The 26,340-nt window shown below is 49.1% G+C and overlaps 1 protein-coding gene across 1 annotated transcript; it reads right to left on the bottom strand.

Annotated features, from left to right (window-relative positions):
* Positions 1 to 1,996: 1,996 nt before the first annotated feature.
* NPBWR2 (neuropeptides B and W receptor 2) lies at positions 1,997 to 2,995 on the bottom strand (the record flags this gene model as incomplete). Its single annotated transcript, XM_082007110.1, has 1 exon — positions 1,997 to 2,995. The coding sequence occupies one exon, from the start codon at positions 2,993 to 2,995 to the stop codon at positions 1,997 to 1,999; it is 999 nt and encodes a 332-aa protein (XP_081863236.1).
* Positions 2,996 to 26,340: the final 23,345 nt, after the last annotated feature.

The following is a 26,340-nucleotide window of genomic DNA, read 5'->3' on the forward strand; positions in this document are numbered from 1 at the left end:
AAGGGAAAAATCAAATTGCCGTCACAATGTATTGAATGTTGTTAATTCTGGTGCTGCGGCTCTGAGAGCACTGATAGAACTGAATTGCTCTGAGTGGCCTCACCTGGGGTCTCCACCCACACCCTCACCCATTGCTCCAGGAGCCTATTTAAGCTGAGCCCTGCAGCTTCTATCCCTGATTTGTTGGAGGAATACTTGTTTCCAGCCCTGTCTCCTGGATGGACCCTGGGCTCATGTTGCAGCCTTGTCTCCAGCCCTGTTTTCTGGATAGACCTTGGATGACCGCTGTAGGTAGCTTGTCTCCTGGATGGGCTCTGGTATGTACACTATAGCTGGTCTCTAGTCTTGTCATTGACCCCATCTTCTTTGGTTTTTCCCTGTCCTGTACTCTCCTGGTGAAGTCTGGAGAGGTAACAACTTGGCTTGGTGCCCGTGGATCTGGGGAAGGCTGGAGAGAAAAAATTTATCTGGGACAGCCTTCCTTAAACCACTGATAAAGATACACCCTACAGCAGTTAAAGGGTGGGAGGATAAGTTTGCTTTTACACAGATTTACCACAGCCCTGCAAGACAGCTTACTGCTGTGCTCAGCTGGGCATCAGCCTTGGAGCAAGGGCTGGGAGCAGCTTGGTTTTTGTAGAGGTCATCAGGGGAGTTGGTCTCTGGCATTGCTTTGGCCAAGAAAAGTTCACTCACATTTAACAAGGTGCTTTGGTGGCTTTTATAGAGCCAAAATAAGGGAGCTGTGGCAGGTGTGCTATCCTGGCTGTGGTGGGTCAACCACTAAGGGCTAAATGTGGCACTGAGACTGGCCCACCTCCACAGGTGGGTGGTGGGCCTGGACCTCTCATGCCCGTGGAAGCTGGAAGATGTGGTGCACTCATCCCGCTGCCCATCAGTGCTGGAGAAGTTCCCATGCTGGGAGGAGAATAGGGCTTCAACATGCTTTTGGTAGTTCTTGAAGCTTTCAGTATGGTGTTTCTGATCTCCAGGTTCTTCCTCTCGTGTCCTGGTTCTGTTGGCGTACTTCAGCTATTTACCCGTTAAAGAAGGAACTTTATCTGCAGTGCTTGCTAGAGTTTTTCTTGTGGCTTGCAAAATGCCTTAATTTTGTTACAAACTTACAGTATTTTATTTTACAGTAGGTAAAATGCAAGTTATATAGCAAATGCATGGGACAAGGAACATAAGTTTTCTCTGGTGAAAGAAGGACCAGTCTTTTTTTTTTTATGAGATGTATTTATTAATCATTCTTAAATAAATATATATTTGACACTTAACAGGAACAATTAGTTAAACATAATTTCTAATACAAATTCCCACAGTTGCCATAGTATTTGTACGGTGTGTTGCTTAATGCAATTTTTGAGACCCAAATCTTGCTTTTGGTTTAAATTTAACTTGTGTTAACAGTTCAGGAAAGTGGGAATTTGCAGTGGGGTTGTAAAATAAACATCCCTCAAAATAAGAAACAAAGCCACAATACACACATACACATACATGGACATGAAAATGGTTTGTTTTTCTTTTCCACATAGTCATCTTGCATTCTCTATTTTATCGATATTTCACTGAAAGTGCTCGTTAGCTCTGCTCCATGAAACAACCCTCCAAATAACATAGCTATTGGGAACCGAGCATTGCATTAAATTGAAAGCTGGTCTCCAGCTTGTCTGTGCTGTACAGTAGATGGCAATAAAGGACCACTATGTAGTAGAATTACACCTCTGAAAAGGAAGTTTTCTGTCCTTAATGCTTCGGAAAGTGTAATTAAAAATAAGAATATAGAAATGCAATGTTGAGAAGTTGGGAGGTGCAGAGAGGGAAAATACAAGAGTTGCAAGGAAGCAAGACAAAGCACATGAATGATAATGACACACAGACATTTACTTTACATGTAAACGAAAAAGAACATTGTGCATTCGGTAGCCACCCTTTCAGTCTGCAGAGTTGCCCCTGCAAAGCCATGGGAGGGAAGGGATCTGAGACCCACTGTTCAAGAAGTTCTGCATTCCAGCATCTTCCGGAAACTTTTCCGAAAACTGTCATCCAGGAAAGCATACAAGAAAGGATTCAAGCATGAATTGGCATAGCTTAGGCTGGTGATGAAGTAGGATATACCAATGACCATGGAGGTCTGGGGCAAGTCAGTGGTCAAAGCCACAATGGTGGCCAAGTGGAAGGGGGTCCAACAGAAGAGACACACAGCCAGGACTATGAAGACCATAATAGTGACTTTCTTCTTGGCTTTGTCCAGGGCTTTAGCATTAGAGTTCAAGTGCATGTTCCGTAGCTTGTAGAGCATCATGGTGTAAAGGATGCAGATGGTGGATACTGGAATGGCAAAGCCAAGGATGAGGGTATAGATCCTGCTGGCTTTGAACCAAAATCTTTCAGGCTTGGGGAAATTGAGACCACAACTCTTGATCTCCAGGTCATCTATGTAGACATTGGCAAAGATGATGAAGGGGAGAACTATGATGGTGACCAGGATCCAGATGCACAGACTGACAATCCTGGCCGCTCGGTATGTGCGATGTGGCATCCTCTTGGACCTGACTGTAGCCAGTACTACCAGATACCTGTCTATGCTCATCACTGTTAGGAAATAAATGCTGGAGAAGATATTGTAGTGGTCTATGGACAAGATGACCTTGCAGAGGACTTCTCCAAAGGGCCAGTAGTGGAGGAGGTGTTCAGCAATATTAATGGGCAAGACAAGCGTGAACAAGTCATCAGCTATAGCAAGGTTCAGGATGAACATGTTTGTCACAGTCTTCATCTTGGGGGCCTTGAGGATCACGTAGATGACAGCAGTGTTGCCTGTGAGCCCAACAGCACAGATCACAGAGTAAATCACAGGGAGGACAACGTAGAAATCCGCTGCCTGCTCTTGGAAGGTTAAATTGAACTGCATGCTGTTGTCCAGGTAGCAGCTGTTGCCTGCATTGCTGCAGGTGCTGTTCAGATTATCCCAAAGAGAGCTGTTTCCCATGCCTGCTGGTCACAGACTACCCTCAGATGTCATTGAAAGCCTTGCTAGCCCAGAAAGCAGAGCCTTTTTTTCTGTGAGAAGTAGCTGCTATCTCATTTAGAAGTGGGCTATTTGCAAAGAGTGGTCCATGAGGCAGCATGGACCATCTAACTTAGCTCTCCTGTCTCCCACCATCGGAGAAATTAGATTTTGAAGTAATTGGGGGGGAAGGATTGAAAGACATGTAAGGCTCCATGAACAAAACAAACAGGAGAATTATAACTCCCTAGGTAAGTCAAGGAACTCTTCTCTCTGAGAGCATCCTGGTGAGCTTTGGCTTTTCTCTGCTGGCGAAGCCAATTGGCTCCAGTTCAGCTGTCGGCAGCAAGACCCCTTCTTAGGGCTGGCAGGAACAAGGAGGGCAGAGAGGAAGCTTTGTGCCTGGTCGGCTATTCACAGCTCTCGGAGGACTTGAGGGATGGCTGCTGCTTCACTTGCACAGCACTTGCTTTTCCACGCTGGAGCAGCAGCATTGCAGTATTAACTACTGCCTGCCTTTGTGTCGGAGTGCAGACTCTCTTCATTGACTGAGATTTCACAAGCAATGAAGAAGTTTCCGACACTGCTACTCCCCGCTCCCAGGGTGCCCTAGCAAAAGAAGGGAGGGGGGGAAAAACAGAGTTCAAGGAGTATTTAAAAAAACTAAGGGTTAACTGACAATTAAAGTAACTGTTTAATCAAGGGCAGGTTACGATCTTATTCGATATGAAGACATTGCAAACAACTGTGGCACACACAGAACTTGGCACAGATGGACAGACAAACCTGTAAATCTCAGAAGTTCAGTATTATTCAGGGAGGGGGGTAGGGGTGAGGAGAGATGTACCCTCAAAGCAAATCCACTTTAGAGTCAAAGCAAGAATTGCCACATTCTTCGATCGCCTGACCCATACATCCAAGAATTCCTCCGCAGGGAAGCGAACAAACCACCGACCCCCCCATGAAGATCAAAGGTCTGGCAGCTGGTCCCCAGGCTCCACGGAGAGAAGTGCCTCGCTTTACCGCGGTGTGACAACAACATGCAAGGGAAGGGAGCAGGGAAGCTGGGATTGGGAAGGGAGGGTTGAATTGCTCCTTACCCGGTGAGCGGCTCCGGCTGCCTCCGGCACCTGCGGCTCTGCACTGTTGAGCCTCTTCTCTCACCCGAGTTGGAGGAGGGTCTCTGGGATGCTGACGTTACCCAGCCTCGCAATCATAGCGGCAGGGTGGCTCAGGTGCCTGCCTGAGCAAGGGGGAAAAGTTTTCTCTCTGCAGGGCTGTTTAAATAGTAAATAAGGCAGAAGCTGGGGAGCAGCTGATGCTCCGCGGCCGCTCCCCTGAGGAGCGAGGCGGATGCTGAGGGGTGCAGGCAGCACCCAGGGCTGGCAAGCTGCAGCTGGCTGGATGAGGGATGCGTGAACCCGTGGGAAGCACTGGGGTTAAACTGCTTCGGTAGGGAACACCGGCTGGTTTTAACAAAGGAAGATGCACAAATGTGCGTGGGGCGGGGAGGCACTGGGAGGAGGGTAAACGACGTTACAGTGCTCAAAATGAACAAATAAATAGACGTACTTTGCCAGCTCTGAGTGGGTTTCAGCTGCTCTGGGGGAGCTCAGCTGGTTTTCCCCAGCTGGGTCTCTGGTCCAGCTTTGGAAATGCAGCAAGATCCTTCAGATGTGCATCACAAGATGCAGGAGTCCTGTGAAGCTTGACAGAAATGCACCCCAGGTTACATAGCAAAACCAGTAACAATGTAAGATCACTTCACCTTCACGTCCCTATAAAAAGAGGAAAAGGGAAATCGAGGGTCTTTTGATTTTCCTTTGGTCTTTTAAATGTATCGCCCACCTACAGGGTGCCTGACCTTTGTTTCAGTACCGGGTGAGAGAAAACGCAGGCGTCTAGCAGTGCGCTGGTAACAAATCACGGCATTGCACTCCAGGAGCTGACTCCTTAAGGCCACGGGTATAACTGGCTTTTCAGCAAATGATATTTTTTTTTATGCCCAGTGTACAGCTCTTACAGATATTTTCTGTATCTCAGCCAAAATCTGACCAGCTGTTAGGACTAAGCAAAATTAAACAGAAATTAAAGATTGATCAAGAAGATCCATAGGAATGATATGGATAATATTTTTTTCAGATGAAAGATCCCCCCCAGAGCCACCCTCTTGCCTGTTTTGGGAAAGCTGGCACAGTTTGTAAGTAGTTGTAGGGGAAACAAGATTTTGATAGGTCTGCAGGGGGAAGGCAGTTTTCCAGGAACTGCGGTTGTCTTTGTCAAAGAGAAGATGATACTGGAAGATGGAGAATTTCAGGAGAACGTGATGTTAAATTTACTGATCTGTGACTATTCCCTAGGGCAACAGGGTGTGAAAGTATTTTTGCATTGGAAATGCTTCTGTTGTGGCTTTGTTTTCAGTATAAAGCACATCCCTGGGGTCTCAGAGAGCTTAATCTGTCCCGTCACTTGCCAAACTATGTTCTCTTGGATTTGGCTGTCGTGCTGCCTTGGCCGGTGGCTGCGTGCCCAGGTGCTGCGTGTTTTGGGACATACCTGGGAGGGGAGGCGAGTCTGGGGGCTGGGGAGGGCTGTGGGGGTGGCTGTGCTCCTGCGACTGTGCGTGGTCCCCCGGCTGCCTGTGCACCTTACCTCTCGTTACCCATAGCGAGCACGGTCTGCTGCGTGCCTCGGTTGGGATGGCTTTGACTAAAACGTTGTCGGAGACGAGATGGAGACTAAGAATTTAATCTCGTTGGCTGGCGTGAGTAGAGGGGCTCTTGTTTCTTTTATACCCCCAAGACAAATGCACGGCGCCTTCTTTCTGAGCTGTGCTCCTTGCCTGGTGTCTCCAGCAGATTTGCAATAAAACTCACCTGCTTTGGGTAGAGCAATTGCGAACGGCTCTAAATTCATGCACGAAATTGCACTGCAAGCAGGAGCACCTCCGTCAACAAAGAAAATCTTCCCCTCGTGCCAGCTCTGGAGCTGACCAGAGCCGGCGGCTGAGCACAGAGGAGGCACGTTGTGTGTGTTGGCATGCTGTGAGACGGGCAGTGTCTGGAGGGAAGGCTGAGAGAATGTTTATTCATCTTGTTTTCTCTGGCTGGGTGTCCCTTCCACTCGATTATGAATGTTACGGTGGCACGAAGCCCTGGCAATCACGTGCTAGTTCGAAGTTGCTGTTACGAAGGACACGAGGCGTATTTTCCCTCTGAGCCGCTTGGACCTATTCTTGCGTGGGCAGCTCCCTCGCCAGCACAGTGCAAGATGGACAAAGTTTCTATCCCTGGCAAATCCATGGAGACGGACTTTGCCGCTTGAAACCCACGTTCACACTATGCAGCTTGACTCGGCTGTGCAAACAGAAAGGAAAGGCAGTATATTAGGGAGGGGGAGATCCCTTGCAATGGTGCTTTACTGCCTTCGTAAAGTGCTGCTGACTCCAGACAAAGGTTGTCCATCATTTTGGTGTTGGAGAACTGTGGTGCTGGCAGTGCCGGGGGATGAGGAGTGCCCAGCACCGGCAGGGGACAGGCAGGGCAGAAGCTTTCTTTGCCTGGGTTGCTTTTGGAGAGAACTGCAAAATACCTGCTCAAATGATGGGCTTATTTCCCCATCAACTGTGTGAGTGATGCCATCCAAGACCTCTGTGATGCTTCAGCCCTCCAACAAGGGCACATTGTCCAATGAGGGTTGTCATCTAAGGCAGAAAGCTGCCTCTTCTAACCAGGTTTCAGTCCTTTTTGATGGTGACCTCTCCAGGTCACTAGGAGTGAAGGCTATCTCGCCTCCCTTGTTAATCCACAGGGGCAATGGAAGAGGATGAGTTACTCTGGATCAGCCCCTGAGATGGAACCCTTTTCCTTTTTCGAAGTCACAGGAATCTCAGCTGGATTTAATTCTGAAGCTTTGTTGAACTAAGGCTGCTCTTTATTCCATGCAAGAGCACCAGGGGAGATGGAGCCAGGTTTGCTGGAGGGGTCACCTCACTGGGGAGGGGAATTGGGGCTTGCAGCCACAGGAGACATGCTCAGCCATTTAAAATGAAATGAATTGACTGTGGGAAAGAGAACTGAGAACTGATTATGCTCTGCTCTGTCAGGGGATGGTATGTTGGAAACTTCTAATGCACCTGTGTTGCTGCTGCCTAAAGTCACAGATCACCTGCTGATCAGGCAGTACCTTTCCAGGGCTTTTTTACCCCCTTTGAAAAGTATATTCTTGTCTTTTGAGCAGAGTCCAAGGATAGCCTCTAAATCAAAATGAAGATTGCTTCCTAGTCACCCAGAATACCCCTTAGGATGCATTTTGCTTTTGGCATCTTGCTTTGGAGATGAGGTATGATCAGGTCCCCATGGCCACAGTGCTGGTAGTCCTTCTTTCCTGAGGTGGGCTCTGAGCCTCACCACCTCGCCCGTGACCATCATCCTGGGAGGATCCATAGACTATCTGCAGAGACAGCGGAGGCTCGAAAAGCTGGGGCTCCGAGGAGGGTTTAGCCACACGAACGGGTCGGGTCTGGATGGGCATTGCTGCTCTAGGACTCCAGCTTTCCGGATGCCTAAAGGGATTGTTTTCCATTTCACTCCCCAGCGTTGGAGGAAAGAGCTGTGCAGCGCTGGGCTCGGCATCCCTCCCAGCAGCTACGCCAGGGAGCAGCAGCCCTTTGCTTCACAGGCCTTGGGCATGACCATGGAGCTCCTGCAGCCACCAGAGAAGTCCTGTGACTGGGTCCAGTTTGATAAGGCTGCCTTGCTTCACATGCCCGCCCCCCCGGGGGATTAGCAGGGGAGATGATTCTGCTTTGTTGGACTCCTGCTGTTGTTGGCCAAGTCCATCTCACAGACACGGGTACACAGTCAATACTCCTTGCTCACCAAAACAAAATGTTCTTGGCTGACTCTTGCAGTTGCTGGTTATTAGGGTGATTTATTTGTATGAGGTGTCCAGGCTTTTCAAAAGCTGGTACGGCACTGCAGGTTAACACCCAGAACTGACGATGTTGAACAGTCTGTAAGTGGTGGCTTTTGGTGAGTAAAGCCAGTGTGCCTGGCCAGGTTACTTACTGCAGGAGAACACTTGCTATGCCGTAAGCTCTGCCTTGGGGCTGAGTCTCCCCTGAGCTGCTCTGGCCCCAGCCCAAGGATGAGTAGATGTTGGCCACCGCATCCCCCAGGAACCACCTGCTCCTCCTCAGTGCTTTGCTGGCTCAGCAGGGTGTTGGGGTGAGCTGGAAAGGAGGAACCTGAGCTGATTCATCGCCCTTGTGCTGGGTGCTTCCCACTTTGCCACAAGCTGGGGCATCTCCTTCTGCTTCCTAACCCTTCCCTGCCAATGTGAGCCCAGTTGGCTTAGGCTGATGATGGTTCTTACCTTGTGGGACACCTCTGGGAACCAGGCGAGGGGCGTAGATGCCAATTTTTCTGGGGGATGAGGATGGAGTAGATGTCTCCATCAATGAATTGGTGATTAGTGGGTGAAGAAAATGTCTTTGAATGGTAATAACAATTGCAACGGATCCTGCAGCCAGTGACACATCCAACCCGCCAGTGGTACTGGAGGTGCTTTACAGAAAATCAGAGTAATGAGTCTTACTTAAAAATGGCCTGTTTTTGTCAGGCAAGGGATGTATCAGTAATGGCCCCACCGCCGCCTCTGCAGGGGGGCAATGAAGACAAATGCCATGTGAGTAATTTCCTCAGACCAGAGGTGATGGGGAGTAAAGGCTGTAGCACTGGGAGGTGGTGGGCGGCTGGCTGGGGCTGTTTGCTCCTTTCCTGCAAGCCAAAAAGGAGGCTGTGAAGCTCCTGCAATGGGTCAGCACTTGTTCCCAGCAGCTTTTGGGGACCCTGACCTTTCTGCAGGACATCCCCAGCCATGTGCTGCTGGCACAGCCCTGGTCTGGGCATGTTCCCAGAGGTGGGAACCAGCGGTGGAGGGCCAGTGCCATTGCAAGAGGCTGCCTGGCCCCCAGCAAGGTGCCTGTGCTAATTAATAGAGCTCTGGCAACAAACCCGTGGCCTTGCAAGCAAGGACACGGTGCTGGTCTTGCTGCAATTTATATGTATCTGTGAGGATTTAAAGAATGCAGGCAGAACACTATGCAGCTGCTTTAAACACCTTCATATTTTTTTCCTCCCTTTGGTCTGGCTTCAGACAGCCTTGTTTCAGAGAGAAATTAAAATAGGCTTCCGTTCCAGTGTGCTTTTATTCTCCAGTATTTTTTCCTGTTTTTCCCCAGGGCTGGAAGTGTCTGTACTTGGGTTTGTGTTTTCTGCCCTGAGCCAGTTGAGTCTGTCCAGACCAGAGCCCTTTGGGAGAGGAAGGTTTCTGGGAGGGGACTGTCACCCTTTTCAGTGCTGGGGGGGCTCAGGGCAGATGCTGGAGGTGCGGGGCAGCAGCCTGGAGCTCCCCTTGCGTCGGTGCTGCCGTGAGCAGTGCGTGAAGGCTGTCCTGCAGCGCATCCTGCGATGGCTCCGACTGCTGCGGGGATGCTGCTGCCTCATCCCCAACTGTGTCTGGAATCGGGGGAAATAAATCTGCTGGATCAGTCAGTGGAAAAATTTGTCTTCTGGGCTTTGACTTTTTTTGCTGCTCCCTATCTTGGGTTTCTTCTGTCAGCCCATGCGAGTCACAGCTTTTGTGTAATCTGACTGTGGGACCTGTGCCTGTAAGGAAAACCATCGTGTGTGGCTGTACCTTATGCTGCAGTACTCTAGGGTATGGTTAATTGCTGACTTTTGCAGCATCTTAGAATGTTAACTCTTGAAACTATCAATGACTGTTGAAATGTTAACAGGCTTCTGTTTTCCTGCTGGTTGCCTTTAGCAGATGTGTGTGGCATGTCTACAAGGGGGTTCTCCAGCACAGTTGGTAGATTGCAGAGGTAACAAGCAAGACATAAGGAGGAATCCTCTCTTACTCTGATCCTTTTAAACTAGAAATAAAAGGGTCTTAGTTGCCCGAAATGGGCCAAAAAGAAACGGGTGTGAGTCGGCAGGTAGAGATCTGTTCTTCTGGGTCCCCAGCCACACTGTGCTTTCTAGTGCCATGCTGCTGGCGGGTGAGGGTTGTCGGACATGTGCCGTCCAGTGCTGCAACACATCGACATGCCATGCAGGGGCTATACATTATTTAGTAGCTATAAAGCTGGTTATTAAACAGCTGCTAAGAGTCCTTGGTATTGGTGCCACTTCCAGATACAAGTTGTCGCCTTGGCTGTTTTTCAGTGACTTCTGAATTGTCACTTCTGAAAAGTCACCTTTTCTGGCATTGCTTGACCCACTTTGAGAGCCACTTCGGGTCTTTGCAAACAGCGGTGTTACAACAGGGTTATAACGCGTCCTCGGAAAACCAGCACGGAGCCCTTCAAGGCTGCTTGCCAGCGAGCAGATTCTGTGTGATATATTCCAATATCTCTAAGCAACAGCCAAATGTGTCACCTCATCTGCTTAAGTAGCAGAGCTTGTCTGGCCTAAAAGCCTAATCATTGGAGGGTTATGGAGTGCAAATTGATGCTGAATGAATTTGCTGCTTTGTTCGCTCCAGTTTCCCCTCCCTCCCGTGTTATGACAGTGAAATGACTCAGCTTCACCTTAATATCATGTTTTAGAAAAATGTTTTAATATTTTGTACGATGTTCATTGTTTAAAAAAGACACCACCTGAAATCTGTCTTCTGGCATAACACATTCTGGGGCAATTATACAGAGCCAGCACCTTTCTCCATACGCTCTTCAGGCCAACAAATAGTGGAGTACAAGGTTTATGATACTGTCGATTACTCTAAGGAAAAAAAGGGAAAACAGGAGGCCTGACTTGAGCTTAGCGAAACTTGACTCTATGGCTTTGGACTAGAATCATTTATTACAGCTCACTTTTGCAATTAATGCCAGCCAGGCATTAAATTTAAATAGCTCATTGTAATTTGTGTGGCCAAATACCTGCTAATGAAAATTCAGTTTTAAGAGCACGATCCTTGTTGGATGTGTCTGTGTGATGGAGCAAATGAAAGCAGGATAATGGAGGCGGACTTCAGAAGGGAATGGTGTGCTGTGAAGGGCCAAGCGAAAAATTAAATGGAAGGGAAGGAATTGCTGCAAAACAAGGTTTCTGGCTGGTGCTGTCTGCTCATCCGCACCCTGCGGGCACTGAGACGGTGGGGACGTTTGGCTCTGAGCAAGTGCGGGAGTGGATTCAGGATGTGCACCAGAAATAACCGAAAGAGCAGTAAGAGTCAGTAGGATCTGGTTCTTCTCCCTTCAAAATCTAATTTGGACCCCAAATCCCAGGGAGCCCCAGAGAAACCCCCCCAGACTGACTCCCCCAGGGAGCTGACTGGGCTTTCCGCGGTGTGCCGGGGAAAATGAGGTCCCCCTCAGAAATCCTACTGATGCAAACTTAATTAGACAACTATGCCATAGAGAAGATGTTTCAGATGCTTGTGGAGGAGAAGCAGGAAAAGAAATGAAAATACACCTCTGCATGTTCCCCTGGGAATAATTTCTGAAGCACAAAGCTCCCTGGGCCTCCTGCCAGGTGAGTGATTTCAGACAAGAGCTGACTGAGCAGCAGAAGGTGTTTCGTGTTGGAGGGGCTGAATTATGACCAAGTAAGTCTTTCCACTTCTAATACCCGTGATCCTTGGTAATATTGGTGTCATTTTATCAATAAGCTGCACACTCGGGCTCTGTGAGATCTCTCCATCTCCACCTGCTTCTCAATTCCACTTGAAGGCGGAGGAAAATGATTTCCTTGTAAATGGCCCGTTTCCACCGGCTTCTGCGAACTCTCACTGAGGCTCCTTGCTGGGAAGTTGATTTTTTTTTTTTTGCAATAAGAATTGCTTTCTTCTTGTAAATGCTAAGAGATGCATTTCTCCACGTCGGATGTCAGGAGGTACGGGAGCACATGCTGTACAGAAATACTCCCCAACTGCATCAATAACCTTTTTGTGTGGCTTAGCGAGTCCTAGATAACCGCGGAGCAGCTGCGTGCCTCTGCAGGTTACCCGGCAATCAATTACGCATCTGTCCTCCAATACATCCTAATTTGCAGAGAGGGTGTGATGAACTCCTTACTCTGCAATCGGGCGCTGGCAGTGCCTGTTCTCTTGTGGGTTTATGGGCTCAGCTGAATAACACCATGCTCAGCAGCTGGGCTGTGCAGGAATAGAGGTGCTTTTTATTTTTGAGACTTTGAATCTCCCTGTCATCTGACCAGGATTTAAGGTGAGAAGAGCTTTGGGGCTGTAGTAGCATCTCCCCTGTTTTCCTGCTGCAGCGCTTCTCCTTGGCTTGTCTGTATTTTGTGGAGCAGCCAAGATCCTTCTATGGCCCTACGAGGGACAGGGGATTTTCTGGGTTGGAAAGAAAAACACCCATGAGAGAGGCAGAACGTGATGCTGTTACCTGTGGCTGGTGTTCCCATCTCTCCTCTTAGTTTTTCCCTTTCTCGCTGCCCCTGGGGCACCTGAATAATGGAGATTTTGTCGTTTCCTTGACTGTATTGAAATCGGTAGAAGAGTTTATGGGCAGCTTTCCAGAGTGAAAACAAGCTCGATTTTGCCCATTATATAAGGGAAAAATTATATCGGGCAGAAAGCGGTGGGAAACAAGATGGGCGATCAGCAGATCTTTCTCATGTGGCTGCAGGGAGGGAAAACATAATTACGGCGTGCGAGATGCATCATTGACGTAAAAGCGACAAAAACGACCCAAACAGCAAGCGAGCATCAATTGAGCTGGCATCGTCGTCAGTAATGGAGCATCTCCCACCTCTGCCACCGCTCCTGCGCCTGCCGAGAGGCACTTGTGTTGCGGCTGATCGCGCCTGTCGCTTACGTTTCGATTGCGCAGCCGGTTCTTAGGAACCAGGTTGGCTTTTTTAACCCTCCTGAGCATTCAAGCGAGCCCAGGAGATGTGGGGATGGGCTGATAAGTGGGTTTGTGTTGTCTTGGCTGTTAAGTGTTTCGCTGTCTCCCGGAGCTCCTACCTGACGGAGCTATTTGCTCCGCTCCAAAGCAGTCCCAGGCACGCTGCTGTTGTGGGAGGCGGGATATTAGAGAAGAGAATAATAAAGAGGAAAACAGGCTGGAATGACCAGTTCTGGGGAAACGCACTCACTGGGAATTTTCTTCTGGGATCCGCTTGCGAGCAGAGATGGAGCCCGGATGGGGACCTGCGCTCGTGGGGGGGTCACTTACGCTCACACAACGCGTTCCGTGCACCTACCGTGGGTTGTCACCCCACGGAAACATGTTCCTGCAGGAACCTCCTGGGGGGGGGTTGACATCGCAGCCGTGCAGCTTGGAGGTGGTGGGGGGAAACATCGAGGCAAATTTTCCCTTTCATCTCCCTTTCTCTCCCGGAAAGCCAGGATATCTGTCTGCTGTATTTCACGAGTAGGAAATCAATTGCTGAGGGATTCCCGCTGGGAGATTTGTGCCTTGTGAAATTCATGCTGGGGGGCAGAGAGACAGGCTGGGGAGCTGGAAATGATAGCTCCGTCTTCCTCCCCTCTGCTGCTTTAATTGTTTGTAATGACTTAATAAACAGGGAAGCTGATCCTTCCCCGCAGCAAGCACGGGCATGTGGCATTTTATTACCTTTTCAGGGCCTCTGTTTGGAATTTTTTTTGCTGTATTTTCTTCTTCAGGGGCTCGATCCAAAGCCTGGGGAGAGGAGCAGGAAAACTGTTGACTTCGTGGTGTCAAGGCTCTCGGTGCTGACCCAGCATCAAATCCCTGCAACAATCTGGGAAGAAAATACGGAGAAATAGTGTAATTTAAGCAACGAAATGCTCTTTGCCCTGGCACCTTATGTGTAGAAATGCATGCCAGGGAGGAGAGGAAATTGGGTACAAACTCCCAATATTTGCAGAAGAATGAATGGAAATAGCTCGCCATTTAGGCTGGAAACGAGGAGAAGGGTGCAGATATGGAGCAGCCGCCCAGTGAGAACAGGCAGATGGAGAAGCAAAATCCCAAAGCGAAGATTTAAGGTGGAACTTTTTGGAGGCGGGGGGGCCGCGGAGTGGATCTTGCGAGTCCTGTGGCAGATGCCGGCAGCTTGCCCGGGAAGCATCCCTGCCCCGTGGCTGGGGAGCCGCTGCCCAGCTGGCAGCAGGTCTGGTCCCGCAGGGGTGATTTGGTTTGTACCTGCTGGCTCAGCAGAACCTCGAGAAATACCCGGCTTGCTTGGATTTGGGTCAAGTCAATTTGTGTCTGCTCTGAGGGATGGAGTCTTGATTTTGCTGGTTTTGCTTGAATCCAGTGGTATTTCTCCAGTCCGCTCAGAGGGGAAAAAATACCCCCCCAAGCTCAACCCAGTAGAACCTGTGCTCCTCCCACTGTGTGTTTCCCACAGCTCTGACCCTCAGAGCTTTTCCCTTAAACTATGAGAGCTGAAAATTGGATGTTTTTTGCTCCCTCTTGATATTGTGCAGCTCGGGGGAGGAGTCTTCCTCTTCCTTCATTTTTCTGCAACAAAGCATTTTGCTCCTCTCTCCAAAGGAGCAAGAGGAAACACTTTCTTAAAAGCTAATGGAGCCAAATTGAATTCCCATATTGTTTGGAACAAAATAACAGTTATTTATGTTAAAAATAACTCCAAATTTTTGAAGAGATCTTCTGAGAAAATATTTCTCTTGGTGACTGATTACAAGGGGGTATGGGAAGAAACTCTTTGCCTTGAACCACTCAAAGCAGTAATTTTTTCCAAAGGGTGATCTAATTATGTTTTCAGGATGAAAAAAAGATGTAGTGGACCAAATGAGCTCCAAGCTGATCTTCATTTGCTGTCAGTGATTGAATTACAGCATGTGGTCGCTGCCAGTTCTGCTGGACAAAATGCTGCCTTTGGGTTATTGGGGGTTTTGTCAGAAGTCTTTGTAGCACGAATAGTTCATGTACTTATCTGTCTATCGGCTTCAGCCGTTCCTGCCATCCATCACACCTTTCTGTCGTAAGGCAGCTCATTTAATTTTGTTGTCCTTTAATTCAGACATGTGCAACTTTTTCTACTTCTAGCCCCAGTTTTCAGCTGGACAGGCACTTTTTATCTGTGAGTGTATTCAGTGATGGCCACACAGGTGAAGGGAAGGCGTTGGCAGGTGATAATATGGAACTTTCTACAATGGCTGGAAAATCCAGCCTTTGATTTCCATCTCCTTAAAAATGTGTGTTGTCTTTGCTTCTGCTGCTGCTTGTTTCTTCTTCTTGTGCTTGTGGTCTTTGTGGCTGGTCTGAATTTCCTGCTTGGAAATACAATTATAAGGCTCCCAATTATTTTCACATGGAAGAATCTTGTACATATAATGAAACAAATTTAACCTTCCAGTATTTTGAAGTCAGTTTTAAAACTTACAATGTTTGGGGTTGTCCAGCTTTATCTGGGCAAGTTTTCATTCATGCCTCATGGCCTTATTGTCATTTACTTAAACACAAGAGCCATGCCTGGCAGATCGCTCCCTGACACAAAATGATGGAGGACGAGGCATTGCCCATCATCCTTCCGAGGCTATAAACCTTTGCCCTCCAATTTGTTCTTGGTAACAGACCCGCAGAGCTCAGCGATGGATGGATGCTTTTGTCTTATGGGTGGGAATTTATCACGTAGGGGTTACCCTGCAGCAATGATGTGGAAGAAAAGTGTGATGTAAAGTAATTAATTTATTGTTCCTTATACCGTAGGACCAACAGCTGAGCTGTGGTTTTTTTCCTCTTCTCCAACTATCTTTTTTAGCCCAACAGACATGGATGGAGGGCAGAGGAAGGAGCAGGCATATTAAGAGTGTGAATTCTCATATGTGAGTAATACTTATGGGAAGATCAGCTGCACCTTGGCTCTGCCACTGTGTGAGCGATTGGAGTAGATGGAATTTAAGTAAATGACTTTTCACTTCTTTCGATGTTTCTTTTTAAGTTTTCAAGCCCCTACTTTGTATTGTCTCCATTTGTTGGTGAGATAAGGGAGTAAGGAGATACCAACGTGTCCTGAGGATCAAACCAACCTGCCTACAGGCAAAATGTCTGACTAGCCGGAAGGGAGCTTTCCACGCACGAACGTCATCTAGCAAAGAAATAATTTGGTGGTGGCAGAGGAAGGAGACAAAAAGATTAGGGAAGCAATCCCTGCCTGGTTTAAATGGCATCGCGCCTGCTCGACTGCCCGGGGTCCTGCCTAAAAGCCCTGGTGGGATCTGTCCTCCTGCTGGGCTGTGAACGGGCTGCTGCTGGCTGCGCCCGGCGGTGAGCGCGGCTGGATCCTTCTTGTTCCCATCCCACTTGGCAGGCTTATTAATCACTTTTTGTGATTAATGAGCCTTTCCTTGTGTGTCCCCATCATCCTTGGAGAGCAGGGCTGAATCTGAGGGAAACCGGAGCATTGAGTTGTTCCATTTACAGAGAGAAAAGGAAGGATTTGCAATTTGCTGAGCCCCTGTTCGCAGGAGGAGAGGGGTGCTGGCAGGTCTGGGGGTCTTCCTGCTGCCGTCCCCCCTTGCTCCGGGAGCTGTGCCTTGGGGCACGGCTGCCTTCGCCGCCGGCCCTTGGCTCGGCTGTGAAGTGACACCATCAGCTCCGCTTCATGATGAAATTACGGCAGCCTGATGCCCAGGCGGCTTCGGCATGGGGACCTGGCAGCGGTTACCACCCGGCCAGCTTCTGAGTGAAGAGGTTATCTGCTTTAGCTGAAATACCTTCCGTTGTGGACTGAGTAAAATTGCCTCATATTTGCTCAATTGAAAAAAAAAAAAAACCAACCAAACCATCAGAAGAAGATTGCCAAGCCCTGCTGTGGCTGCTGAATAACGGGATAACCCCCTGCAACGGCACCATGAAATGGGAGCCTGGGAGAGGAATATTAACAAATGACATTTCCAACCGTTTGTGGGCTCTGGCATTCTGATGTTGGCTTGATGCTCTCAAAGGGGTTGATTTTAACGATTTTACAGACAGTCACTTGAAGGGCAGTGAAATGCACTTGAGGCAGCAATCGCATCTCTGGTCCCTGCAAGCACCCCCATCTCCCTTCATGCTCCTCGGCACCGAAATCCTGCAGGGACCAAACAAATCTGGGGCTCTGGAAAGACTCAGTGTCAGATTTTGGAGGCATTTGAGGCAGGACACAGAAGCAGCAGCAGAAGATGGTGTTAACCCTTCATCCTTGTGCTCTCCATGCTGATGCAGCCCGAAGGAGGCAGGGAGCCCGTAAAGCATCTTCTGTATCTCTTGTGGGATGGAAAACGAGTGGCAAAGTCCTTAATCTCTTGGCGTTTCAGGCATCTGTCAGATGGCTGTGCTGTGCCCCAGGGCCCAGGTTCTCCTGCTCTTTCAGCTGGTCTTTCCAAGCTGTCCACTGCCATTTTATTTGCAAACCATCTCTCCTACCAGCCTGCGCTTTGCTTTAAAAATTCAGCATGGAGTCGGCAGCTTGGACGGGCCCCGGAACCGGGGAGCGGGATTTGAGAGGCGATCTGTGCTGCAGCCTCGTTGAAGCCGGGGAAATGCGGTTTTCCTCCTGTGCCTAGAGCTGCTCATCTTGTTCTGAATGTTGGAAACCTCTCCAGCTTCTCTCGCTATACCTAAATTTGATTATTGCTTTGACTTCACGCCTCTCTCCTGCAGGCTTATCCTGCCTCCTTGGCAGGATCTCCTGGAAAGATCGGTCCTGAGAAGAGACACTTTGCCGAGCCTTGGACATGCGCATCCCCCATCCCCGCTCCTAATGCTGCTTTTAATTATCCTGGGAGCCTGAGGACGGGGGGAGCTGGCGGTGGCTTCAGGGAGGGGAAAAACAGGAGGTAGAGGCAAAAGTGTAAATGCAGCATCTGGGTGTGGGTTCCTGCGGTCTGCACTGCCGAGGGGATTCAGACTGAGTGAATTAATGTTTTTCTCTGCAAATTGATGACCCCCGCGTGCCGTCTCCTCCTGAAATTCCTACGTAAATGGCAACGGGATGCGAACGTGTTAACCGCAGGTGGTGTCTGGAGCCTGATGAACAGCACGCTCAGTCCCTGCCCTGTGTCCGAAGGCGACCGTGAGCAGATGTTCCCAGCCTGGCATGAGCGTGAAATCCTGCCGGCACGGAGGAGCGTCTCCTGAGCCGGGTGTGTGTAGGACTTATCACCTTCTTGGCCTTGCCCATGTGCCTCTAATGCATCTTTCCTTTCGGAAAGCAGCTGAAATACCTAAACATTGAACAGGTAAAAATACCTGGGCTGCTTTCAGCTCATCCTGTGAACTATTCTGGAGCACGTTCGGCTCGCTCTCTGCATATCAAGAGCTACTTGGTGTTTTTAGCATAACTTTTTAGTGAAAATATTGCCTGCCGTGAATTCCTGTCATCCTTCTGCTGGCAGCAGGCAACACACCGGGACCCTGCACCGTGGGCCCAAGGGGGTCCCTGCTATTGCCCCTTGCTGCTGCAGCCGAAGTGCCCCGCAGGCAGTGGTGTTTGTGCCGCAGAAGCACCGCTCCTCCCTGTGGAGAACAGGGCAATTTCCAGCTGCTAAATGGCTGTATTTTGTCTCGTGCTTTTTTTTTTTTAAAAAAAACCATTTTGCAATCAGCTCTTTGTTCTGCTGGTGTCAAATAGCAAACCCCTTGAGATGTACCATTTTGGAGAGTGACCAGAGCTCACTGGGGCACTTCAGGCTCCCGCTAATTACCTGTCATTACAGCCCAGTCACTCTGATTTTTTAAAAGCTGTTGGTGGCTGTGCTGGGCAATGAGGCTGTCTCCTGCAGCAGAAGGGCCATGGCTAGAGACAAGTGATCAAGGGCAATTCACTGCAGTGCTCCTGCCCCCGTGCTCTGCTCCCCGAGGGGGTGCTTCAAGGATGTAAATTTATTTCGAAGTCTTCAGGATCTAGGATGGGTGTAAGTTGCTGTGTTAGGGAGCTCTGAGATAGTTCTGCTCGTATGTCAAGCGGAGAACCTCTGCTCAGACGCTAGCTCAGGTGTGAAGGGTGCTGTAATTGGACTCTTCTCCTTGCCATGGATCGGAGTTTAGGTGCAGCATCCCATGGATGTGCTGCCTTGGGTTTTGGCTCATGCACCAAGCTTGGAGCTGCATCTCTGCTTGAGCAAATAATTCATGAGGAAAAACTGTTGTGGATTTGGTCTCTTTCTCTATGTTTGCAAATTCCTCATGTGACAATGGCTTTCTATTCTGCTGCTCTAAAGTAATATTTCCTGGGAGAAACACGTGGTGTCTGGAGCAGCCCAGGAGGAACCCCAGGACTTGCAGGCAGGAGGGGATCTGGCAGCAGAGCAAGGAAAGCCACCGCTGCCAAGCAGGGACCCATGTCAGAGCCCAGCTCCTGAAGGAGGATCAATGGGCCATCGTGAAGCTCTCTGGTACGAGTGCCCCTGGAGTGTAAGTCAATGTAAATCAATAGTCCAGCGCTGATGTTAATTCTAGCTGATTGTTAAATCTGCCTCTGCAAGATGAGGGGCTTGTGATTGTACGTCACGTCGAGTTCAGCTGGTTCCTCGGGTCTCGGCAGAGTCCTCTGGATCATAAACCAAGAAAAGACAATTGTGTCAGCTGATAACTTCAAACTTTTTTTAAATGGATGTCTTTGTTTCTCCAAAATATAATTATTATTTGCTTATTTTCCAATGAGGTTTTTGTTGGCTACTTCAATAGCTTTCTAGAAAGTAAGTAAAACCATATAAAAAATTGCGAGGTGTGAGTCCTGCTGAGCTCAAGCAGAGTTCAGCACTGGTGTTTGCCCCAGGAGACCCCCCAGCCCCTCCAGCTCCGTGCTGCCGGGTGGCTGCATTACTTGTGGAAGCCTCACCCCAGCAGCAGCACGTTTTGGCCAGGTCCCACCTTGTCCCTTGGGTGCCCCTGGCTGGGTTTTGCCCGTGCACCAGGGCTCGTGCCGGAGTCGCGGCCACGCAAGGTCCCCACGGACCCCCCGGTTCCCCGGGCGGAAGGGACGGCTCTGGGAAGCACGTGGCATGTTGGTGATGTACTAACAACTACCTTTACACGGGGGTGATAAAGCATCCGTTTGCCTGGCCTAAATGTCTAGGTCTGAAAATTCACGCGGTGTGTTGCAGAAGCCATGCTGAGCTCATCTTGCTCTGAAATATTATCTCTGCATCTTAACCAGGAGCAATATTAAAGTCCTGATCCAACTAATGAACATTGGTCCTAATCCAGGAGCAAACCTCTGCAATATGCGTTTGTGGCAGATGAGAACTAAAGCTTTCATTAGGCTGCTTGTTCTTGGAGAATGAATTCAGCATTAAAAAAATTCCCTCTTTGGCGTTAAAATAATCTCCCCTTGGTTCCAGCCATGACCCGGACCGTCAATGCCAAGTATTTTAGTTCTCGTTGTCGTGGGTGGTGGTGTGTTCTCCCCCGTAGCTGTCTGCAGGTAGGCGCTAATTAAAGATGTGCAGAACAGGGATTACAGGAGCTGACATTTGTGGTATAAAGTCCAAGGAGCAAATTCATCACGATTAACTTCACACCTTTATCTAGGAGGATCAAGTCGTGTTGCGCAAGTCGTGTTGCGCTTGTACCAGTGTCTAGGGACAGAGGTGGCCACTAAAGGGAAACTTGGTCCATATAAGACCTGCTGGTGCTTTTCCTCCTGGCTCCATATGGACAGCGGTGAGTTAGATCAGCGGGAAACGAAGCCGGGGGGTGGCAAATAGTTTCAGAAACCAAAAGGAGAAATGGTAGCGTTAGACCCAGGTTTGACTCCCAATGTCTAAAATTAGTAAAAGCAGAGGGGCAGATAGCAGGTTGACCTCTCTGCTCTGAGATGATTAATATTGTCTTATTTTTCTTCCAGGTTTTGCCATCTGAAAAGGAGGTTGGCGTGGTGGCTGTTGTCTTTTCCCTCTGCGCAGCGCCGAGCACGCGGAGCCCAGGCAGGCTGACGGTGTAGAGCAAAACCTGCAAATATTGGTGATCCTGAGCCTGGCTATACCTGGGGATGCAGCTAAACCCATTCAAAAGTTGTTTCTGGTAAGTCAGGCCTGATTTACGTTTTCTTGTGTTTGGCATTGTAAATGTCACCAGGCATTTCTTTAAAACAAACAAAAAACCCCCCAAAACAAACCCACACCAAAAAAAAAAAACCCAAAACCAACAACAACCAAAAAAACCAAAAAACAAACCCCCCAAAACCCCAACCAAAAACAACAACAACAAAAAAAACCCCAAGACGACGGGTGTTGGTATCACAGCCTGCAAATGCAAAAATTCCCGCAGGATCCTCATGAAAAGCCGTATATACCAGCTGCTCCAAAATAAACGTGTCAGGAGAACTATATGAAGTGATACAGGGCGTTCGGGGAGGAACGGCTGCGGTGGCTCTGCAGGGGGGTGAAGGGTGGGCGCGGGGTGGGCTGGATCCGGTGCTCCTCACTCACCAGACTGGGGGCTGCTCCTGATGACTCCCAATGCAATGTAAATCCTTCCCACTGCTCCTGGTTGAGCGGCTGGTGTTTCCAGAGCGGGATTCGGGTACCGTCCTGCTGGCTGCTGAGCATCCATGGAAGGTCTCGAGCACCTTCAGCCCCAGAACCACGAAACAGCTCAGGCTCTCCCAGAATCAAGTCTTCGTGGGAGGTTTCCAGTCTGCCTGCACGACTTTTTTCTTCCCCTCAACAAATGTGATTTTATTTATGTACAGTGATGCGTTTGGGTTCCTTTCCTTAATCATGCGTGCCTGTTGGTAGGTCATGCACGTAGATGGTACTGTGTATAGAAAAAGATATTCCCAGGTTATCACTTCACTTCACATGGTCCTTACCTAACAGGGCAAGAAATGGGTAGGAATTCTGGCTCGGCGAGGAGCAGAAAGCACGTTTTCTAAACCAGATTCCCAGCTGATGCAGTTTCACTGGCAAAACAATGATGCCAATTTGTCTTCCTGGGAGGAATGCAGAGGCTCATTCACAGATCAGTCACCTGGCCTCTGATTTCGTGTACCTCACTTCAGACATCCGATTTCAGGGGCCGTTAAAACAGTCTTGTGTTTACTTTACTATGTAGAAGTTACTCGCAGGAGAACAATAGACGTCTGTCCCACGGGAACTCTCGGAGTAACCTCCCACATATGGATACCCCGCGTGGTCACGCAGAAGCTGGACATTTCTGGGGACAAAGTGAACCCCCAAAGACTGGCTGCCGAACGCCCTGAATCGTGGCGGCTGCATCGCTGCCGTGGAGTGATGCTGGGTCCTGGTGAGCGAGAACTGCAGCTCCTGAAGTCCCTGATTTTTTTTTTTTTCTCCTCTCCCTGCTCAGGGGAGTCCCTACCTCAACCCAACCCCCAAAATCTGGTGCTCTGCTTTTGGAAAAGCCTGTTTCAAAGCAAACTTTTCTTTGTGAGCTTGTTATTCGGATGAGTGCATGAGAACAAGAAAAATAGTCAGAAATTGCCACAGTCTCTCCTTGCAGACATTCCCTGGTGCTCGCCCCTGGTTTTTGGGGATGCTTGCCACCCCCCTGAGATCACAGCTCCTCTTTGGGAAGGTAAAGCTCAGTGTGGGCTCCTGGCTGTGCACCCAGACCCAAGCACGACGGCATTGCCGTTCCTGCTTTGCAAAATCTGGTGGGGTGGCCACTACACCCCCACCCTTTCCACCATCTCGGAGACAAATCCCGGTCCCAAAAGCTGCAAAGGTCGGGAGGAGTTTTTGCACAACCCCACATGAGGCCCCATGTTTCCCCGCGGGCTTTCCTGAGCGCTCCAGACCACGCAGCATCCGGCCACTGCAGGCAGCTGCCCAGCGCCAGCCTGTCGTGGCTCCGCGCTCTCGTCGTTGCTGTCGTGGCCCAACATCAATATGGCAAAAGGGCTTTAGAAATAGTCGGGAGGGAAAGGAGTGCTCCGACCTGGATATTGGTGGATCACGGCCAGAAGGTGCTAGGCTTCCCTCCCTGGGCTGCGTGGAAGTCTGCTTGCGGGTCGGGGAGCTGTGACCTAACATCTGGTTAGAATTAACTGGTTTATATTCCATGTACTTATTGTGGCAAATCCCAGCTCTTCCAGACCAGTAGCTGTTTTGCTCCCAACCTCCTTGGTATCCACATGAGACACAACAAAGAGCCTAGTTATTGCATCAGGAGCCCCATTGTGTTTCCTCATTGTCAGCAATGAAACCAGCTATTAAATAATTATTTGCCGCTCATCATTTATGTTCTGCTTTATACCTGCCCTGTGTCTAGCTTCCAGTTGCCTCCTGCCTCTTGCAGATACACGATCAGTGTGCCATGGCTCACTAAACACCAAGGGAGAAACCTGATTTTGTAATGGTCCATGCAAACGGGAGTACGGTAGCGTTGGAGTGGGCATCTATGGCACAGGATGATGAATACTTCAGCAGAGGTTTGAAGATTGGTTTTGACTCCATGCGTGCCTCATTTTTTTCTTTTTTTGGGTGGAAATCTGAAAGGTGAGGCATTTTTTCTAATGCCATAGGGGAGGTGGGAATGCGGTATCTGCCTCCTGGGAAGCAGCGACCTGCCGGCGGGTTGGTACCTTTGGGTAGGAGTCCCACCATGACTGCCGCATCTCCTCGAGCGAGCACGGGTAGTGCGTTTTGGGGCTGGGGCTGTAACAGCCCAGAATCTGGCAGAGCAGTTTATTACTTTTAGAGGTTTGAAAGCATTGTTCCCCAAAAAGTCTTTCTCCTGTGTTCTGTCATAAATTGTGGAACAGAGAAAAGGGAAAACAGCAGAGGTTTGATTATATTGGCTTTTTTTCAGTCTTAAAATAGTGTCAGTTTGATGCCTGATATTTTAGAAATTGGATTAGTAGCATCTATTTCATCCCACCAGAGAGGTGGGATTTAAAGCTTCCAACAACAGAAACACTGGATGCGCAAGAGCAGGGCTTTCCATCCCTGCCACCTTGGTATCTCATCATACTATTTTAAGCAGCCTCTGTCAGATATATAAATATACTGCTACAGACAACAACAGCAGAAAGAAAATGTTCCACCAACCAAATGGGGGAGAAAAAAGAGTGGGTGCCAGCCCTTTCTGAAGGGCTCATGTTGATTTTTGAAGACTTGGGTACAAACAAGAGTGTTTGGTATATGTCTTTCCTTTAAAAATGTAGATATTTAATAGAAATATATCTCTGAGGCTGATAAGTCTGGTATGGTTTTAGGTCTGGCAGGAGCAAGACAAACATACTGTTTTCCTGGAGATGTTGCCTTTGCAAGGGCAGATTACCGATATCCCACGTAGTTTTGTAATGTAGACCTAAGCAGCACCCTGCCACAAGCCCCCCCGGGTGCTGAGGGATTTCGTAACTTGCATTTTATGGGGGATTTTCACAAGGCAGCGAAAGAGCAGCCGCGTGTATTTGACAGGCGAACAGGGCTGGTGCGTCCGTAGCCTAATTCAGCGGAGCGTTTTCCTTCTGAGATCGTTTGTAACCTGAGGCACGCCGGGGCTCTTGAACTCAGCGGCTGGGGAAGTTAATCAGTGTAATTAGTTGTAAATGAACCTGTTCCCTTCCTCTTGGCACGGGCGTGACGAGCATTAGGTAACCCTGGGAGCACTTGCCCGGAGGGGGGGATGTTGTTCGGCAGGGAGGAGACAGAAAATATTGCTTGTAGTAACTGGGGTAACTTGGCTTCCCCGGGAAGAGGGAAAGCAGCAATTAAAGATGTGAGCGCTGCATGGGATCGTTTGCATCATTAGCCTCAGCGTTTGCAAATGAGGCAGCTATGCCGAGCTCCCCAGCACTCCGCGCGTCCCTGACCCGCCGTAACCACCGTCCCAGCTCGCCGCAGGCTGGGCGGGCGGGAAACGTGGGTCTGAAATTGTCCATGTGGGAGCGAGGGAGAACACTGCTGCTTCCTGAAATCCTTTTTCTTTCTCTTTCCTCCTGTCTCCATCTCCGAGACGTTGCACTGCCCAGACACGACCCTGCTGTTGCATGAGGTCACATCTTGTGTACTGTGCAGGAATATTCTCGATAAGCCGTGCTGCTTCTCAAATTTACCCTCCTGCTTCCAGATTTCTGTTTCACGATACAGAAAACTCTGGGTTACAAAACCCTAGTGGGCATGGAATGGATTAGAATCTTAGGAAGAGGTGCAGAGGTGGTGTTTTCCTTTCTTCAGGCTGCCTTTTCCTTCTGTTCCCCTTTCACACGAGCTCACTTTACGCCTGTTGTTGTTTGGAGCTCATGCTTGGCTCTTTCCTGATCTCCCTGGGCTTGTTTTGGCTCTGGGTGTCATGCTCGCTATTTATTGCCTTTTTTCCCCTGCTTCTGGCTATCTATGTGTTTCTTTAAACTGTTTACCTTCATTTTCCTACCTATTGGAGTGATGGATTTTTCTTACCTTTTATTGCTTAGGTTTTTTTTCTGTATTTCCTTCGTTCTCAGAATTGAAGTATTTCACTTGCCTTGTGGTTGTTGGGTGCCAGTTATGGGAGTATTAATCCCTTCGCTACTGCTTGCCTTGGCTTTTGCAGGGAGGCGAGTAGCTCTCGGGTTAATCTCATCTCACTTAAATGCCCGCCTTGATGCTGCCTGTGTCCTTGCACAACTTTAGTGGGATTTAGCTCAGTGCAGAGGTTATAGGTGTGAGTGATGACTCTTCCTGAGAGGACAAGAATGCTCTTATCCAGCTTTTGGGGGATAAATTGCCTATCTCGTTTTGGGGAGGAACTGGCTTGGAGGGACAGCAGCAGCTCCTCAGGGCTGTGTCTGTGCGGCACCGTAAGGTTTTGTGTTGGGGTGCTGGGGCAGTGGGAACGCACACCCCTGTGAGATGCACGTAAGGAAATGGGGTGTGCAAAAGGGCCTGAAAAGCTGGCCTGCTTTGCTTGGATCGTTAAGGCTTGCATTGGAAAAAGAAAATTTACTGATATTTTGGAGAATTTGAGGCTTCTTCCCATATTCTTTGCCTGCCAAATCTTCCCCCTTTGTAAGACAGTTGGAAATCCAGAACTCATGTGCTGAAAATCCCTGATGATTATTATTATTTTTGTCTTTTTCCAATGTTTTCACCACAGTAAGAGAATATGTGTAACCTGCCTGTCTGTGTCTTAGTGACAGGAACGATGACATGGGGAAGCTGGTCAGAGGAGCGTCACTGCACTGTCCTTAATTTTGCTTGCGCAACTGTCGGTGATTTAATAAATGAGGCACAGCCAAGACCTTTTGCTCCTCTTCCGCTCATCAAGCAATCATCGCCCCGTCATGCTTCGGCTTCAAATACCTCATTTGCATCTGGCTGACCTTGACTCCCCTCCACGGATGGGAAGATGAAGAGGTGGGAGTGTAAAGGCTGGGGGCTGGCTTTCGTGGGTGAACCATAAAATAGCGGCC

Source organism: Phaethon aethereus (assembly GCF_964289735.1).
Source record: "Phaethon aethereus genome assembly, chromosome: 16".
Classification (NCBI taxonomy): Eukaryota; Metazoa; Chordata; class Aves; order Phaethontiformes; family Phaethontidae; genus Phaethon; species Phaethon aethereus.